Genomic DNA, 21,304 nt, shown 5'->3' with positions numbered 1-21,304 from the left:
GTCCAATGCAAATGAAGTTCATGCGTCCCCTCTTAAATCGACTCAGATTGGATCTCCGTTGCTAGTTAGATATGGTAATGAGTACTCAGAGGAGCGTGAGAAACTCCCTTCCCATCCCTCACTCATATTTAAAAAAAATGCCCCCGTTCCTTCTCCGTCATTGCAAGTTCTTGTTTAATTACCCCTTAGAAAATGCAGATCTCCTCGGTAAACTTTTGAAAAAAATTAACACAAAAAGACAATATAATAATCATAAAATAATCAACTCAATATAATTCAACACAATTTATAACATATTCGTTATGAAAAATAACATTTCAAAAGGAGAAAACATAAAAACATATTCCAACATAATAACATAACATAATTTTTTGGGACGATACTGAGCGACGTAGTGACGAACTTAAGAGGCAGAAAGTGAGTTAGAGAGAGAGTATCGATGTTGAGAATGAGTCTGAAAGAAAAGGAAGAATTCGAATTGGAGGCGAAAATTAGGGTTACTAAATTCAAGAAATGAATTTATATATATAGGAACTTCAGAATAATTCAACCTTATATGAATAATTGCACTCTACTGTTAAATGAATTCCAAGCCAGGCAGGAAATGTGTCGAGCCCTGCTGATCTAAGATATCGAGAAGACTTGCTCCTTCCTGGGCGACTCATTGAAGATGCCGGAAATGTAAGAGTTGGTAGGGCTTTGCAAAAGGTGATTAAGCCTTCAAGACTCCTTGAGTTAAGGCAACTATTCCCTGGGGAGAAGTTTCTGTTAAATCACGGAGACAAATGCACCGACATGGTACTGGAACAAGATGCAAGTGGTGAAGATGCATTGAGAGGTTGGCTAGTCGCTGCCTATGCGGCGCAAAACATGAATGCCTCTGATGAGCTTCGTGTCGGTACCCTGCAAGAAGCCTATGAGAAAATGAATGGTGTGTTCCCGGTGTTCTTACAAGAACTGCAGAACAAAGGGTGGCACACGGATCGTTTTCTGGATGGAAACGGGAGCCGCTTCGCATTTTAGCGTTCCTATAAATCCGAGACTACGTAGGTATTTTCATCTATTCTGTGACACTAGATGCATACAAAAAATGGTTTTGATTAGTTCTTTGATGTTAGTCATTTGAAACTTGAAAGTAGCCATCATTGTATTCTGTAGCGACATATCATTCATCCACCATTGGATGGGGCATGGGGCTCCACTTAAACTAGGACACGCGCCCCATTCAATAATAGATCGGTGATATGCCGGTGTGGATTATGATGATGATTATGTTATAGAAACATTTTTTATTTAACTAACTATTACATGACATGTTACACCCTTGCTTTCCGTGTGCTTTAAGGAAAACATGACGGATCATAAATTGATTAAGAATGAGAATCAATAAGATTAGAATAATGAATGCAATAAACATTTTACATATGCACTTGTACTGTGGTCAATATTTGTGACAAATAAAGGGAGATAATCAGTAAGATGAAATTAATTATGAAAATTCAAGACGACCAGAATAACTATTGCAATAAGTGTTTTACATGTGCTCCTATTAATCTAGGGGTGGCAAATGGGGAAGCCCACCCGTCTCGCCTAGTGAGGCGGTCCTGAATTTCTTTCTTGTCCTACCTAATGGCGTGTTGGCAAGTTAAGACTGCCAAATCTTTTTTCTCTTTTTTTTATAAATTATTAAATATTAAACAATATATATAATTTTACAATAATTTCAATAAATTTATAATTTCTAAAAATATAAAAAATATATAATTATAACTATGTAATAAACATAATTATAAACCAAATTTTTTGAAACAAAATAATAAAATCAATATTGTCCAAAGCAAAACAAATATTGTCCAAAATATATAATTAAACATCTTCAAGTTTATAATCAATCAAACATAAAAACATAATCCAAAATAAAACTTAGAACATCTTCAAGTTTATTATCTTCATCCTCTTGTAGATTAATAACATCATAAAAATTTGTAAAAAAATTGTCTTGACAAAATAAAAGATTGGTCCAGCGGAAAAACCTGCACCGTCCTACCGAAACCCGCCAAAGCTCATGGATTAGGCGGTGCGGGGTAGGCAGACTTTTTAAGTTTGGCAGTCTCAAATTTTCAGCCCAACCCTCCTTTTTTGTCGGGTTATGCGGGTCATCCCGACGGATTTTGGCCCGTTTGCCACCCCAAGTCTCCATCCATTTTCGGGTGGCATGTCGTGAGGATTTCACGAGTCCTCATCTAACCCCAAAATGTGAGTAATCTCTGCAAATACCTTTTTTGGTTATTTTTGTGATCATCCTTATTGCTAGCATTCATTGGTTTGTGACGTGGAGCTATTCTAGCCACTCAATAAATTTTTAGATAATCAAATTTTAAGTTATATCATTTTTATACAATCACATGTATCCTTGTTATAACAATATTAATAGAAGATAAATTGATAAACATTAAGCTATTGTTTGAATATAAGATAAAAAATAAGAGGAAAGAAAATAGAAAGAAAGAAAATGAGAGAAAATAAAATGGAAAGAAAAGTATATTTTTTTGTGTGTGTTTAGATGAAGAAAAAATGAATGGAAAGAAAATAGAGAAAAAATTTTCTTTTGGTTGGATGGAAGGAAAAGTAAGAAGAGAAAAAATTACAATAGAGTAAAATTATATTAATATTTTTATATATTATATATAAATTATAATTCAAATAGTAACTCTGTATTTTAACCCATGTTTGCATTTTTGCATGAGTTTTTTCGCAACTTTGAAGAGAAAAAATTTACATGAGCTCTACATACATTTTTATATTTTCATTTAATTTTTTTGTTGATCCAAACAATAAAAAATTGATTTTTTTTATCTATTTTCTTCTCCAACATTTTATTTTTCTACAAATTCTTTTAATCTAAACAATGCATAAATAAGTCACATTATATATATATAACATATTAGGTTAATTTATGTTGATAAACCAAAGCCACCCCAAAATTATCGAAATCCCCCAAACCCAAAAGCGTTACCTAGTTATCTCCATTTATATTTCTATATAAATCGAATTTAATGAATTCGAATTAGGATAATAAGTAATAAATTGAATCTATAGGATTCGAATTACTTAACATTGTGGTTTGAAAGTAAATTGAATTCAATGAATTTGAATTATATCATCTGTAAGACCCATAATTTTCAAAAAATTATTAACAAAGAAAATTAATTATATTATACTTAATTTTAAATTAAAATATTTGATTAAAAGTTAATTAATAAGTTAATAATCAAACAACATTTTCAAATAATTTTAAAGGATTAAATTATATTTTTAATTAATACTCTATACCCTAATTTTATTAAAATTACCTAAACTACCCTAATCCTAACTCTCTACCCCACCGGCCACCGCCACCCACCCCTTCCCCAAACCTAAACCTAATTGCAAGGGAAACAAAAGCAGAGAAGGAAAGAAAATGGGGAAACGGAAAAGGAGAGGAAGAGAGGTCTGAGGGAGAAGTGAGTTGCGCCGCAGGGGAGAAGAAGGAGACCGAGCTGTCGCGCTTACCGCTGTTCATCCCATGTCGTCGCCGTTTCGTCGAGTTGCTTCGTGGCGCTGTCTTGCCCCGACCGCCGCCATCGTGCCGCCGAACCGAGTTGAGAAGAGAGACTGGATCTGGTGGTGCGAGAGAGCGACATACGCGAGGAAGAGAAGAGCCGCCGCGCTCTGCCGCAACCAGCACCATCGTTTCCTGCGCCGCCGCTGAGTCAAGACGTCGCCGCCGAAGCCTATCGCCGCCATTCGCGCCTCTGTTGTCGAGAAACTCCGCTGCCGCCACTGAAATTCACCATCGGTAAGGGTTTTTGAGTTTGGTTTACCTTCGTTTGAGATTCCAAAAACCTTATTGTCTCTGCGAGTTGGTTTTAGTTACCGTCGAAGAAGCTTCAGCCGCCGTTGTCGGTTGTCACTGGGGAACGACCGTCGTGCCTCTGGTCGCCGGAATCACGGACTGGAGAGAAGGGGGCTGCCTCTTCTATTGCTGCTGCTTCGTTCTTTCATCGTAAGCGGTCTCTGTTTCCAGTTTCATTGAATTCATTTCTGTTTTCGGTTCCATTGAGTTTGAATTCTCTATTGTGCTGTAACCATGGTCACTATTGCTGGAATTACAAACGCCGCCCTCGGTGCTGATTGGATTAACCACCATAGCTATTCTGCATCACCTTCACTTTTCATTATTTCTGTCAGGTCCCGTTCTTGCTGGTGAGAGCCGTTGGATTTGCAACAGCTCCAAATTTTATTTCCCTCTTGATTCGGTGAGTTTTTCTTGTTTTGGAACTTTTGCTGTTAGCAATTCGTTATAGTTTATTGAGGATTTTGCAATGTTATTTGCTATTTGATTGAGTTTTGGTTATTTCTTATTGCGATTAGAGTAACTATTGTTGCTGCAAAAATGGTTTGGAACTACGGTTGTGGTTGCCGCTATGATGAGCTGGGGGGAAAAAGGATTCAACGCGTTTAATTATGCAGATTGCGAATAATTGAGGTATGGCTTTTCTTAAGATTTATTTTATATTACAGAGTTGTTATAAATAGATATTGATGCAAACATATATTTCTGTGATTATGTTCGCCTTGTGGATGTGGTTGCTTGATTGCTTGAGTGAAGTACGGTTGTTGATAAGAAATGAGTTTAAAAAGTTGTTTACTTGATTATTATGAAAAGTGGTTTTTCTTGGTTTGGAGTCAAAGTGGTTTGATTTTGAGTCGGTCTGATTTTATAAATGATTTAATACTTGAGCTGGTTTGATTTTAAAAAAAGTTTTATTATTGGAATTGGTCTGATTTAAAATAATTTGATATTGGAACTGGTTGAATTCTGGAAAATGTTTGAGATTTGGAAATGGTTGAGAAAAGGCTTGAGAAATATTTGGATGGGACCCGAAAAGGGTGGTAGTGTTCGAGTTTTAGAAGAGATACTGCCGAAATTTTATAAAATTAGAAGTTTTATTTGAAGTAATTAGTTAAAAAGATTTGTTTTTAAACGTTATATGTTTTAAGATTGATTTATTTATCAAAGAAAGAATTATGTTTTGAATTGGGATTGTTAAAGAACGGAATGGAAAGAAGGATGATGAGAATTCTCTTTGAAATATGGTTTTTGAATGAATTTGGAAATGAGATTTGGATTGATGAATGATTATGATATTGAGATATTGATCGAGAATGATGAGATATGATCTTTGAATTATTCATATGGCTTATGAATTTGAATTATCTGAGATACGAGGTTCCTTGGATAAAGTACCATAGCTTGCCACCATGTGTACCAGGTTGAAAACTCGATACTCTGTTGACCCTACGACGTAAGTGTGACCGGGCACTATATAAATTCCCGGAAATGTTACTCCCATTGAGCAATATTGATTATTTGAGAAAAAACTATGCATAGACTCTTGGGGATGCACGTCGGGGGACAGTCTAAGGACAATTCAGACTTGTCGGGTTGGCTGGATAACCGACAGATGAGCCTCATCAGCCGTAGGACAGGCATGCATCATATGCATTTGTATGCTTTGCTTGGGTTTGAACTTGTTTGGGTTTGCCTAATTGCTAAACTGTTCTTAACTGCTACTTGAACTATTTGCTGTAACTGCTACCTACTTGTGATTTCCTTGTCTGTCTTGCTTGTGTTTGTCCTGGCATGCTACATTTGAGAATGAACTTTGGTGCTGAATTAATGATTGTATTGTTTGATTACGTGGTTGATTTTTGATTGAGATTTTTCTTATAAGAAAGGAAAGGTTTCGGATTTCTGAAAGATTAAACATTGTTTCTTTGAAAAGGTTTTGAACGATTATCTATTAGTTTTTTAAAAAAATTCATAAGGCAATGATAATCACTGAGTTTGAAAATAATTTTCTTATTAAATATCTTCTTATGACAACTTTGAGACTTCGTGGTGAGACCGTGTGATTAGTTTCTCACCCCCTACAGCTTTACCTTTTCAGGAACCGGATAAAGAAGCATTAAGAAGAGTTGTACTGCGTTTGGTTTATATGTTGTTGTATTGATTAGTTTATTTTCTTCCCTCATCCTTGTTTTTACAATTTTGTAAGAGGGATAGGAGTTGTATGTTTTATATATATTATAGTATAAGATATTATGTAAGAAGTCTTGTATATAAATTTATGCCTGCTTATTTTTTTTAAGATAAAGTATTTATTTCTGGTTTTTAAAAGAAATCAACGATACGGTGTTGAGTCACAGGCTCCTATTTTAATATTAAGTATATAAAGTAGTTGTAATACTTCTTGCTATCAGAGTGGCGCAGCCGGAAGCGTGACATTCTGGTAGTGAGGGTGTTACATCATCCCCTACTAAATCAAATCTATAAATTTTGATTTATATGGTCCATGCTAAATCGAATCTCCTTCATTCGATTTAGTAGCATAGATAGCATCCAAGTAATTCAAATTTTATAGATTCGATTTATTATGAAAACACATAATTCGAACTCCATAAATTTGATTTACATAGATATGTAAATTGAGACATGCGCGTAATTTTTTTACTTTGGCAGATATACGTAAAATTAGTTTGCAAATAGTTTATAAAGGTGATTTACTCCACATATTATAACTTGTGAAATCATAATATTTTGAAAAGTGATGTATAGACAACTTAAATATTGATAAGATAAGTCTGAAAAATTTTAGAAAAAAATAAAAATATAAAAAAATTACATGTTGATCCATAAATTTTTTTAAAAAAAATTTGATTTATGGTATAATCTAATTTTATAAATTATTTAAACATTGTTTTTATGAAAAATCGCATTATTTATTTTGAAAAAAAATATTTACTCATTATTATAATTTAAATAGAATATAAAATAGATATTAAACCAATTATTTCTTTTAATAATTACTCAATCACAAATATCCATCAAGGACATGAGATTTAAGAGCATACAAAGTAAATATAATGCTTACAACTTTTACATTACTACGATAAGATGATTATCACAAGTCTTTTTAGCGTAAATTAAATAGAACAACATATAATAATAAAGAAACAATCAAATCCAAAAAAATTATAGAACACCTGTCATACACTACGACGGTTAGTATTGAGAAAACTTTAACCATTTATTTTTTTATTGAATAAACTACCATTTGTACCCATAAAAGATACAGATACTGACAAATGTACCATATAAGAATAAAACGACAATTATAACCACGAAATATGGCTTTCGTGTGCCAAGAGTACCCGGACGTTGGTTACATAATTGGTTCGTTAGGGTATTATATTCTTGGCACGTATAATTGTCGTTTTATTCTTATATGGATACATTTGTCAACATTTGTATCTTTCATGGATACAAATGGTAATTTATTCTTTTTTATTAGCTATCTTTTTATCTGCTCTGCACTTCATCTAGGAATATGTTAAGGACTAAACATATACTTTAACCTTTCAAAATCTCATATATTCTTTCCAAACACAATATTATTATGCCTTTTTTTTTTATAAAAACCATTGAATGAAAAAACCGTTAGTAAAAAGATGTATGGCTTCTGATGAAAATAATATATTCAACATGGATATTGTTTGTTAGGTAAAAGATAATAGATTGACAAAGAAAATTAATTACAATGGGTATATTTATTTTAAAAAATATTTTTTTATATAATACTATAAAAAATATCATGGTCACCCTAAATTACAACAGGTTCAATTTCCATCGACAGCGATAGAATGCCTAAATTGAGACATTTTCAGACTATAATATTTGTTAAAAAATAATTAATGAAACACTCATACATACCTTCTCATTTTGAGTATATTTATATATAAAAAAAAGAGTTAAAATAGCAAAAGTGATAAAAATGATGATTTTTATAATTTTGTATGGCTATCTATATATCTGATACGCGAAAATTAGAATATTAACGCGCAACCGGCAAGTATACCGGGTCGTATCAAGTAATAAAACTCACTAAGAGTGAGGTCGATCCCACGGAGATTGGTGGATTAAGCAACTTTAGTTAAATAGTATATTTAGTCAAGCAAACATGGTTTTGAATTCATGAGATTTGATTTTTGACTGTAATTGCGGAAAGTTAAATGACAAGAAATTTAAAGAACTAGAGTAAAGAAGAACAATGAAAGTAAATAACTGAAACTTAAAATGCAAGAAACTTAAATGACATTAAAGATAAATTGCAGGAAAGTAAAGATTGCGGAATTATAAAGAGCAGAAAAGTAAACTGCAAGAAATAGAAAACAGAATGTAATTGGCAAGAAGGATAAATTGCAAGAAGATAAAAGGGAATTGGGTAGTGGGTATTCAAAATGACTAAAGAACAAAAGAAATGAGAATTAATGATGGATAGATCATTAGAAGTCAGAGATGTAAATTGTCATGAATTGATTTTGCTCAATTCCTTCTCAATCATGGGTATAGATCCATGGAGGATTGTGAATAATTGAATCTCAATCTCTTGGCAATTCAATTTCTCTCAACACAATCAATTGCCACTCTCGTGATCTAATTGGTCATGAGAAGAGGTGAAGTTCAATTTCTAATCCAAGGCCACACAACTTCCAGGATCTCAACTAAGGGAGGTTACATCTCACATACCAACCCAAAATGTATTGATCAAAGAAATCATGAAAGGATGAACTCTAAACTGAGTTATATGGCTCCTTTCTCAAGTTCACCATATAATTCATATAGATTCAACCCCTCTCTCGATGGTGATTGAATCTGTGAAGAACAAGAGTTTCCTCTTGGATGAACCACTTTGAATTGAGAAGGAAAAGAAAAGTTATCAACCCATTTAAATAAACAGAGCTCCTCTCCCTAATGAAAATGGAGTTTAGTGAATCATAGCTCTAATTTCAACAATAAATGCAAAAGTAGAATTAAAATTGAGTAGTGAAGAATATTGAAGAATGAAGAAGAAGTTCTTAAAAACTGAAATTTAAAATTGCAGAAGAAAACAAATTAAAGGACGGGTGAGAAAAAGTAAAAATGCTAGTGTAATAGTAAAAAAGTCTAAGTGTAAAAGTAAAAAAAATCCCAAAAGTTTCCTTAAAGTACAAACTCCTTCTCTATTTATACTAGTCCTAAGACTCATTTAGAGATCTTCAATTGGGTTAGTAATGTGGGCTTTATCCTTGTTGAATATTGGCTCAATGAAGTGTTACCAAACAGAGGAAACAGAGCTCATTCTTCTCGCTTCTGGCCCAGTGGTCTGGCGTTACTGGCAAACATGCTAGCTTTATGCACGTTGGCAACGTGCTCAAGAATTTCCTAGGTTGGGAACTTGGTGCTTGGGCGTTGCCAGCCCAAGTTGTTGCTAAACACTTGGCCCTTTCTGCCTTTTTGAACTCAGTTTTGATGCCCAAAGTTACCTCTAGTTTGAGCTTTAATTTTGTGCTCCACTATAGACTATGATATATGGTTGGAAAGCTCTTGATGTCTACTTTCCAACGCAACTGAAAGCACCTCAATTGGATCTCTGTAGCTCAAGTTATGTTCCATTGAAGAAGGCAAGGTCAGGCTGCCTGGCGTTGTTGCCCAAGTTGTTGGCAAAACACGCCAGCAACAACGCCTTAGTGTCTGAGACTCTAAATAAAGTCAGCTTTTGAGTCTTCAAATGAACTCAAATCTCATACTATGATATATGGTTGGAAAGCTCTTGATGTCTACTTTCCAATGCCACTGAAATCACCTCATTTGGAGTTTTCTAGCTCAAGATATGCTCCATTGAAGAAGGCAAGGTCAGGCTGCCTGGCGTTGTTGCGCAAGTTGTTGGCAAAACACGCCAGCAACAACGCCCATCCTTCTTCTCTGGTGGCTTCCTGGCATTTTTGCCCAAGTTATTGGCAAAACACGCCAGGAACAACGCCCAAGCCTTCTTCTCCCTGGCAGCTTGATTTGCATGGGCGTTGTTGCCCAAGTTGTTGGCAAACACGCCAGTAACAACGTGCATCCTTCCTGCACACACACTTGCACGTTGCCAACTTGGTTTTCAAGTTGCCAACTTGCTTCATCACCTCAACTCCAAAATGTGCCCAAAATTCCTCTTTTTTTCTTTTTAGTTTATTTTGTACTCTTTTGCTTCTTTTTCTTTTTATTTCCTACAAAATTTATAAAATCAAAAGATCAAGAAAATATACCATTTAAGTACAAAAGAATGCAATAATTAAGCACTAATTATAAATTTCTTGTATGAAAAAACATAGAAAAATATGACATGGTGATATGTCATCAATATCGAAGACCAAAAGACTATGATTATCTAACAAAATTAATTTTATTTATTACATTTAATTTGAATAAGTAAAAAATCATCTTATTTTATTTTATTCATATATATAATAATTATTACTATAAATATTTTACAAAGTTATAATTAAAATCAAAATTTAATTATTTTTAATGTTAAAAATATTAAAAATAATTAGTATTTGTCTTAACTGATTTGGATTGACTGAGTAATCATCTCACTTGTCTACCTAAGTAAGTATTAGAGTTTCGAATTCCGCCTTGTGTATGTAACAACTCATTGGCTTCAATCCGTGGAGGATTAGTTCTCGACCTGTCGAGTTGGAAAATACAGTGAAAGAAAATAGTATTTGTCTTGAAAGTAGAACAATTATCATTGATGATAGCAATACTTATGGAGATTTGCCTTTGTTAAAATTTAACTCTGACGGTTTTATTTATTGGTATCATATTCATTCAGGAAGTCAACCAATATGATCAACGTTATTACCGGTTAAAATTTTATATTTTATGACATGATTTTCAAGCTTCTAAACTTATAAACTTATGTCATTAAAAAAGCTATATTATGCAATAGATCGTATATTATAAAGATTAGTTAATTTACATATAAATTATCTTTAGAAAAATAAAGAAATAATTTATCACATATAATAATCCTTGATATATGTAGTGTCATGTGTATATTAGGATGATCTATTTTGATTATGTGAGTGATTATTATTATTCACTTTTTCAATAAGATAGTAAATAATATTTAAAATAAAAAAAAAATAATTAGATTTTTTTTAGTTTGATTATAATAAAATCTATGATAAGTATACTTAACTTTTATATATACTAAATACAATCATATTTAATAGTATAGTATTTATTACAGTAATGACCCAAAATATTAAGTCAAGTGTGTAAGATCAACCTAGGTCTATTGTTAGGATCCTATATTCGAATTAGGTTCATTGTCTTAAAATCCGATATAGACGAAGTTCACGTGTCCTATCTCAAATCGGCTCAAATTGAATTTTCTTTCTTAGTTAGATATAGTAATAGATACTCGTGTGGGCACAGCGGCAGACCCCTTTTTCCGTCCTTTGCTCCCATTTAAAAAAAATATCCCCCGTTTGCTCTCTATTTTCGTCGCAAGTCCCCCTATTTAATTATCTCCTTAGCGAATGCAGATACCCACGATTATTTATGAATATTCTTTGAAATTTTTTGAAAAAAATAACAAATAAATTATAATATAATAATAATAAAATAATCAATTCAATATAATTGAATACAACTCATAATATATTCATTATAAAAAATAACATTTAAAAAAATATAAAAACATCTTCCAACATAATAACATAATATAATATTTTAGAGCGAAACTGAACGACATAATGACGAACTTAAGAGGCAGAGAAAAGGAGTTAGAGAAAGAGTAGATACAAAATCAAGGCTAAGGATGAGTCTAGAAAGAAAAAAAAGAGTTTAAATTGGAGACAGAAATTAAGATTACCAAATTTAAAAAGCATGCTTCAGAGAGTGTTTCCCGATTTAATTGTTTTAACTCATTCAATATAATTTATTGCACTGACTTAATTATATCAACTAATTGATTTAATTAGATATTTAAATATTAATATAATTAATATAATTTATTATAATTTATATTACTTAATTAATTATATTACATTAATTATAATTCGTTATATTAGTGAATTAGTCTTTTCATTTATAAAGTCTAAAATAAAATAAATAAATTATTATTTATTCTAATTAAATTATTTATATACTATATATGAATTAACGTTAATTTATAAAACATAGAACTTGTGGATTGTGATAAAAACGCAAATAAAAAAAAACGCATACAATTATAGAAGAATTATATCTTTCCTCTTTATTTATTTTTAACCATCGTTTCAGATTTTATTTTTTTTAAAACCAATGATAGTAGAATTTTATTGATGCTAGATAAAATTATAAATTGTTGCTCTTTCAATCAAATCGATCATACCACATACAAAAATAAATTAAATTAAATAAATCGAATTTGCATTTCTATATAAATCGAATTGAATAAATTCGATTTAGGCAAATACGTAGTAAATTGAATTCATAAGGTTCGAATTATATGCAACTTCTGAATAATTATAATGTTATGGATATTTTATATAAAAATTAATACAAAAATAATTTAAATTTCATGCAATATTTTTTTGTATTTATGAGCTATTAAAAATGAACAAAAAAATATTGTATGAAATTTGAATTTTTTTTGTATAGATTGTTATATAAAATACTAATATCATTATAATTATTTATTTTGAAACAGAGTACAACTAAGATTTTACTAACAATTTTAAATAAAATATTTTTATAAAATTTTAAAATTTTTTATTATGAGCACTTTTTGTAATTATTATAAATAATTTTATAAAATTTAAAAATGGCTTAACAGATGTTATGAGTAAACCGTTGGACAAAAAAATTGATTATAAAACCGGTCGTATATGTGATTAATCGGTGAACCGTTAGAACTGGTCGGTTTTTTTAAAGGGTTTCTGGTTTGTTAATAACTCCTCCAAACGGTGCCGTTTTAACTTAAAAAAAAAAACTGAATCCCAACGGCTTAGGCCCGTAACCCATTCCCACTCCCACACTCCTCTCCTCTCCTCTCTGAAATTGACGTGAAATTTTGAAATTGAAAGAAGAACCCTAACTCCACAAATCGCAAATCCGCAGCCACCGCAGCGTCAAACTTAGAGAGAGCGTGCTGAGATAGAAGAAGAAAATATTATAGTTAAAGCAATACCAGAGGCTGAAGGTCAAGCGCATGAAGCAATTGACTGAGGATCATAAAAGGAGAATGCTTATAGAACAGATGCAGGGTGAAAGAGATAAATGGCTTGCTGCGATCAACACATCCTTTGGTCATATTGAAGGTTTGCAACTGTTAACAAACCTTTTGGGAATTATATTAGATTAAGAAACAAAAAATTGGTGCTATATATCAAATCTTATTTTCATACCCTTTTTATTTTGTACGTCTTGAAATGCCAGTATTTATGATACAGGATGATTTGCCAACATACAAAAATAAAATAATTTCATGTCTTTTCAAAATTTCTTGTGATTTATAGTACCTAATTATTGCATGTAAATACGGTGATTTCCTCTTTAGCATATATTGCTTCTTATTTTGATTTTTCAAAATTAAATCGCATTTTACCATGTAAATGAAACACAATAAATGTTGGCCGTTAATTTCTATCCTAATTTTGATAATTATTTTATTTTATTGATATGATTCAGATTCTTTAATCTTGAATAGTCCAAAAACTTTCTGTCTTTTTTCTTAGTTGGATTTTGATAGAAACGTCAAGATTTTTGCAATCCTTACCAATACTGGGGCTGAATTGTAATGTGACTCTCTATAAATATAGCATGGATGATCACCATACTTACTGTTTATCTGTACTGAAATTCATAATATTTGAGTAATTTTGTTGTGGCAGGTAGCAATGGCCATTAATTTCTATCCTAATTTTGATAATTATTTTATTTTATTGATATGATTCAGATTCTTTAATCCTGAATAGTCCAAAAACTTTCTGTCTTTTTTCTTAGTTGGATTTTGATAGAAACGTCAAGATTTTTACAATCCTTACCAATACTGGGGCTGAACAGTGCTGTGACTCTCTATAAATATAGCATGGATGATCACCATACTTACTGTTTATCTGTACTGAAATTCATAATATTTGAGTAATTTTGTTGTGACAGGTAGCAATGGCCGTTAATTTCTATCCTAATTTTGATAATTATTTTATTTTATTGATATGATTCAGATTCTTTAATCCTGAATAGTCCAAAAACTTTTCGTCTTTTTTCTTAGTTGGATTTTGATAGAAACGTCAAGATTTTTGCAATCCTTACCAATACTGGGGTTGAATAGTGTTGTGACTCTCTATAATATAGCATGGATGATCACCATACTTACTGTTTATCTGTACTGAAATTCATAATATTTGAGTAATTTTATTGTGGCAGGTAGCAATGGCAGCTAGGTGAATTCATGTGCCATGTGGTGAATTTCACAATATTTTTTTTTATCTTTCACTAAATATGAAGACTTTGATTTTTAGGTATGATCTCATCAAGTGTATCAATGCTGGTCCAGAGCATAAGGTGTGGAAGCTTAAAGTACATGTCATTAGACTTTGGACCGTTTCTCACTTTGCAAATTCTGGGGTGAAGGCACCTATTGAGATGGTTGTCCTTGATGAAGAGGTAAAATCTTCTCTTTGCATTTGAGATTTATTTTCGTAATGACTGAGCAATAAACCTCATTTATCTATGACTCTATAAAACTAATGCATTCAGGGGGATACAATTCAATGCTCTATTAAAGGCATATTTGTTCCTATCTTCGAGGGCCTACTCGCTGAGGGCAACGTGTACGTGGTCACTAATTTTACAATTTCTTTGAATACCATCAAGTTCAAGCCTACTAGACACGAATTTAGAATCAACTTCAAGAGGGACACGAATGTGCATCCGGTACAAGACTCTTCAGTTTCATTGAACGATTCAATTTTGTTCCGTTCAAAAAAATTCATGCAGAGTCTAAAGAAGATGGTTATTTAATTGGTAAGTATTTTGTTAGAGTAATCTATCACGCATGTGTTGTTTAATTCTTTGAAGTCTATATTTAACGTAAAATAATTTATCATAATTTTTGTATTACATAATATGTCTATATTTAATGTATGTCATTTGAATTGGCTGATGCGTCATTTTTTGTTATAGGTATAGTACTAAAAAAATTGTATTATTTAGTAAAATTATTCTTCAATTCATTATTGGCTTTGTTTTCTATTATTTTGTGTTTTATTTTAACACATCTAAATATATATTTCATATATATATAACAACTAAAGAAGTAGTACCTTTAAAGGAATCGTTGGTAACAAGTACTAACCTATTTATTTTTTGTTTCTTCACGAACTTCAATTTCTAGGCTCTAACTATTTATTAACAGTCTTTTATATTTTTATTTTTAAGAAAATTAAAAAAAATCTGATTTCAACATGGATGAAACTTTGAAAAAGATATGTCATTTTTTGACAAAAATTTGAGCAGATAGAGTTTTGTTAATGGAAAGATTGGTGCCTTTATTTTGTAGATGTGATAGGTCAACTTGCCTCTAAGGGTAACTTGGTCGAGTTCACACGGGACGGGAAGCCGTCAAGTTATATCACGATAGAACTTGATGATCTTGAGTAATGCTTAATATCTTTTTGATAGTGGCTTTTGTTTTAAAATCTTATTTTGCAATTTTGTGCCTCTCTTTACTTTACAAGCATTGCTATTTCTTATAGGGGTGGACAGAAATTAAGGGTAACGTTGTGGCAGACTTTGGCTTTTAACTTGATCAAATATTTGGAGGAACACCCATGTCTTATCTATGTGGTTATTCTCCAAATGGGCAAGATGAAATTTTATAGTGGTTTGTTTATTTTACTGGTATTTGAATGCATGTTTTGTGTCATCATATGCTTCTGGTATTTTCTTTAATTTGTTATGTCTTTTTGTAGGGGTCATGGGTGTTTCTAACATAATCTACAATTCGAAACTATTTATCAATGTTGAGTTTCCAGCTGCCAGGAATTTCTTTACAAAGTACAGTATATAGATCAGTAGTGTGGCCAGCAGAATATTTATACAAGGCTTTTGATTATTTAACTATTATCAAATTTCATAAATTTTGATTTAAAAATGTAAGGGTGAACAAATTGGATCCTGTTGACGGACAAAGCATAATGCTGCTGGTCTGTGATCAACCTGTTTCAATTGAGGAAGATTTTTTGCGTCTATCAGTCTACAAAATAATTGCCGAGATAAAGGAGCATAATCAAGTAAAATTCTTTCTTTATTAATCTTCCTTTTTTTTCAATTATTATGTCTAATGTTTGTTGGATCATAATCTCAATTGTTGTGTTGTACCCTTACATCCATTGATTTTAGGATGCTGTATTTGTTACTGCTGGGACAATTAAGGAAGTTGAGACCGAGTTTGGTTGGTGGTACAAAGGATGTAAGAAGTGTCGTCGTGGCTTAAGGGAACTTGAGAAAAGATATTTCTGTCCCAATTGCGTTGAAGACTACGGGTTCTATGTACCAAGGTATGACTCACGATACTTTTTTAACATTGACACACTACATACTCTGTCTAAGAAAATAATGGTATAAACTAATTATTTGTATTATTTCTTGATAAATTTTGTTGTTGAATTCTATCATTCATGATTCAGTTAGCCTAATAAGTTAAAGATAATTGATTTTAAATAAGCCTAACCATCTCTTTCAAAGCATAACATATAGCAAGAGTTAAACATAATTAACCAAATAAAAGGGTTTCATTGACTTAAAAGTGTCGAAGAACAATAATAATACAAATTTTGACGTACATAAAAATGTGCATCAGATTACTACAAGTCAAAGAACAGTGTGTCGAGAAATTGGTACCTCATCTAATATTCTCAGTTTACAATCCAGTGAAGATAAAGGTGACATTTTTCTCACTGTAATTGACTCATATTTATCTAAATTTAATTTATATCAGTTTAATGATGAAAATTTTCTATATATTTCTCATTACTCATTCATAGGGAAGCAACTATCTATGTATGGTTTACACTGTGCCTCGCATGGAATTGGACAGGAAAATACTCCTCCTAATTATGTAAGACCTTCTACATCAGAGATAAGATCTAAATCTTTAACTCTACGGACGGATCCCTCATTGACAAAAACTCCACTGTCCGTGTTAACAAATAGTACGTATAATTAATGATTGCCAAATGATTCATACACCAATATTTAACAAAAGGTATACTTCATCGAAAATCATTTATATAACATAGATTTATTACAATTCTAGCATACTCCAGTGTACAAGGACCCGCCAATAATCTAACGAAAAATATAAGGACATTTAATTCAATGTTTTGTTTTACATCAATGGCCAGAAAAATTGACCGAGGGGTGAACAATGGGACTGCTCCTCCAATTTTTAAGCTTGGGGGTCAAAACTACCATAGCATTGGTAGCTTACTTCCTCCTGATAGTTTGCGACCAACATTTGCCCAGCTATATGTCTATGACACAGAAAATGAGATTGATAATCGAATAGGCACACTTCAGTAATTTTCATGCAACCAGTCAAATTTTTTAGTTATTTCTTATCTGTGAGAGAAAATAACATAAATTTTATTATTTTTTTTCATAGCTCCAATAAAGCTATAAATGAGCGGGATAGAGAAATTGTTGCAATATTAAGAAACATGCTAGACAAATATAATAGTTTGGCAAAGAGTTTTTGCTATGCAAGAGATAGGTACCAACAGAAAAATTGCACAAACATAAAGTTTAAGTTGATTAGTAAAAGGACTAAAGATGGCAAGACATACAACTTGCCATCTGCATCTGAAGTGGCTGCATTGATTATTGGCAATGTCGAACAACTTAGCGAAGATAGAGATATTATTATAGAGAGTCAATCTAGAAAGCTCCAGCGGATTGATGTTTTTCATCCATCTTATTTAGCCTTGCAATATCCATTGTTGTTTCCGTATGGAGAGGATGGATTTTGTTTAGGTATTGAAACATCAGATTCTATCTCTGCTAGGCTTAACAAAGAAAAACAAAACAATCACTTTGCGACAATTCTTTGCTTTTCGACTACAAAAAAGGACGGGTGAATCTCCATTAATTCTGAGATCAAAGAGATTATTCCAACAGTTTCTGGTAGATGCCTACACAATGGTGGAATCAGAGAGGTTAAAATTCTTTAGGTGTAAACAACCACAGTTGAGGGTTGATAAATACAAATGTCTACATGAAAGTCTTATAATCGGGGATGTAGATGCTGCAAGGCTTGGCAAAAGAATCATTCTTCCTAGTACTTTTACTGGTGGACCTAGGTATATGATGAATAATTGTAAAGATGCATTTATTCGAGATATAAGAACAGTAGGAGGAACAATTTATGCTATGTATAGAGATGCATGCTTCGTCCTTGAACTCTTGTAAGATGACAAAGAATTTATTGATGCAATTAAGGAAGCAATCTCATGGGCCTCAGGATCATATGTTAGGAGGTTATTTGTCATTCTATTAACATCTAACAATATCTCAAGACCAGAACATGTCTGGGATAGATGTTGGCATGAACTCTCAGATGATATTTTGTATCGACAAAGAGCCGTGATGAACATGAGGGGTGAGTTTTTATTAATTACAATTATAAAAGTTTTTCCTTATTGATCATTTTTAGTTTAATTGAATTTTTATAGTATTGTATAATATGCAGAGTTAACAATGTCAGATGATGAGATTAAGCAGTTGTGTTTAATGGATATAGACAATATCTTACATTCCTATGGTAAAACCTTGAAAGACTATCCTCCTATGCCTTTAGCAACTGAAGTTGATAGTTCTTTGTTAACCGAAAGTGTTATTAGGGAAGAGCTAAACTTTAACATGGATGATTTAAAGAAAAATGCCTCAGACATGTTAGCCATCGCAACACCTGAGCAGAGATATGCATTCGATAAAATTGTTACAGCTGTGTATTATGATGAAGGGGGTTTTTCTTTGTGTATGGTCATGGGGATACTGGAAAAACATTTCTCTGGAACCCTATGTCTGCTGAGATTTGCTCAAGGGGTGATATAGTATTAAATGTTGCTTCGAGTGGTATTGCATCTTTACTTCTTCCCAATGGAAGAACGACACACTCAAGGTTCAAAATACTGCTGAATATAACTGAGGATTCTGTATGTAACATCAAACCTAGTTCCCCTCAAGCAATGTTGCCGTTGAAAGCCAAACTTATAATTTGGGATGAGGCTCCAATGGTTAGTAGGTACTGCTATGAAGCGCTGATAAATGCTTGGGTGATATCATGAGGTGTTCTCCAACATATAGCAAAGATTTTCCCTTTGGAGGAAAAGTGGTTGTACTAGGTGGAGACTTTAGACAAATTTTTCCTGTCATTCCACGAGGATCGAGACAAGACATCGTTCATTCAACTGTGAATTCGTGTTACCTTTGAAAGTTTTGTCAGGTGCTCAAACTAACAAAAAACATGAGACTCTCTGTAGGGACGACTGCTTCAGATCAAGATGAGACAGAGCAATTTGGTGAGTGGTTATTGAAAGTTGGTGATGGTCTAATAGGTGACAATATGGATGGTGAATCTGAGATATGTCTTCCAGGAGATATTGTTATTCCTTCTTCGGACCAGGCATTTGATGAGTTGGTTCATTTTTCTTATCCAAATATTTTGGAAAATATGTCCTCAAAGGATTTTTTTCAAAGCAAGAACTATACTGGCTCCCACACTAGACATCGTTGAAGAGGTCAACAACCATCTAATGGCTATCATTCCTAGAGGGGAAAAATTATATCTTAGTTCGGATTCCATTTGTATGGATGAAGGGAATATGGAGAGTCAACTAGATATCTATAGTCCTGAATTACTGAATAGCATAAATTGCTCTGGTTTGCCTCCACATAAATTAATACTCAAGGTTGGTGTTCTGGTGATGTTACTGAGGAATATTGACAAATCCAGTGGTCTTTGTAATGGTACAAGGCTACAAGTTAGGAAGCTTGGAAATCATGTCATAGAATATGAAATCTTAACGGGTAACAATGTTGGTCATATTGCTTTGATTCCAAGAATGAATATGGTACCAACAAATGAAACCGTCGCAGTTAGATTCCAATGAAGACAGTTTCCCATAATAGTATCTATTAATTCAATAGAATTAAACTTAAATGAATAAGATGATTTAATTAATTATACAGATAATAGTATATTTATAAATATTAATAACAAAAATAGTTTCATTAATGTAAATGACCAATACAATAATTATATGAAAAAATAAATAATTATATAATTGCATAATTTTCAAGATCCTATATGATTGAATTTAATGGACAAATTCAAAAATATCTATACGATAATGTCCTAATATTTTAGCATACTATAAATCATACTATAATTTTATATATCATATTATAACTTTAAGTCAGCTCTTTAAACACATAAAGTACACATGATAAAAGAGAATATTAAAACAAAATTATAGTAAGATTATTTAAAAATACCGTAAAAAAGACACATATCTTTTGTTAATCAAAAGTTAGAAGGAAAAAAATATGTGCCTAATAATGAACAACTAAAATAGACAAAAATCTTTAAAAAATATAAAAAAAATGAAATATATAAGTAGTGATAAAAGAAATAAAAACTAAATAAATTACAAAAATTGTACCCTAAACACAAGAGAGAGAGAAAGAAAGAGAGAAAAGAGAAGGAATGAGTAAAAAACATATTATGATTTCGTATAGAATATATGAGAATATGATATGAGACATATTTTAATTATGAAATTGGTATTATATAATATATTTTTTCTAAATTCTTATTACTTGTTCGTTGCTAATTTTTACGTAATTACTTAATAATTTTTGCCTATGAAACTATCAACTACCTAATACTATGATTTAATTAATAAGAATGATGACATTAATATTTTTCCATAAGTCTTGTTATTATTTATAATTAGAAAATAGCTATAAATAAATTTATTTCCTTAATGAGTGTTAAATTTGTTGTCAAATTCTATATTACCTTTAAAATTTTAGCGTAATTGAGTCTAATTTCTACATTTTGAAATGAATTTACTCAAAAAATTAATATGTAAATCACATTATTATTACAAATTACTTTTTTAACATAATTAGTGGTGCTTATTTGAACCATTAAATTTAGCTTCTAATGATATTAAAGTCAACCTATTTTATTATCTTGTGCCTTCAAAAATTTACACGACTAACATAAAAATATAACAATTGAAAAAAATAATTACAATGGGTATATTCATTTTAACAAATATTCTTCTATCTAATACTATAAAAAAATACATTGGCCACTTTGAATTGCTACAG

General features: G+C 31.6%; 2 protein-coding genes across 2 annotated transcripts in view; one reads left to right on the top strand and one right to left on the bottom strand.

The window, feature by feature from the left end:
• Positions 586-1,423, top strand: LOC107607824 (protein root UVB sensitive 2, chloroplastic; the record flags this gene model as incomplete). Its single annotated transcript, XM_016309725.2, has 1 exon — positions 586-1,423. A coding segment is annotated over one exon (438 nt), but the record flags the coding sequence as incomplete, so codon positions are not given.
• LOC110265145 overlaps positions 3,359-21,304 on the bottom strand; it is a 19,020-nt gene continuing 1,074 nt past the window's right edge. The window contains exon 2 of the mRNA XM_021107972.1: positions 3,359-3,796. Coding sequence (XP_020963631.1) covers positions 3,359-3,796 — 438 coding nt within the window. The remainder of the gene's footprint in view (positions 3,797-21,304) is intronic.

This window comes from Arachis ipaensis, chromosome B07 (genome assembly GCF_000816755.2).
Source record: "Arachis ipaensis cultivar K30076 chromosome B07, Araip1.1, whole genome shotgun sequence".
NCBI lineage: Eukaryota > Viridiplantae > Streptophyta > Magnoliopsida > Fabales > Fabaceae > Arachis > Arachis ipaensis.
Note: the sequence above shows the minus strand (reverse complement) of the source record. Positions and strands in the feature narration are given on the sequence as shown.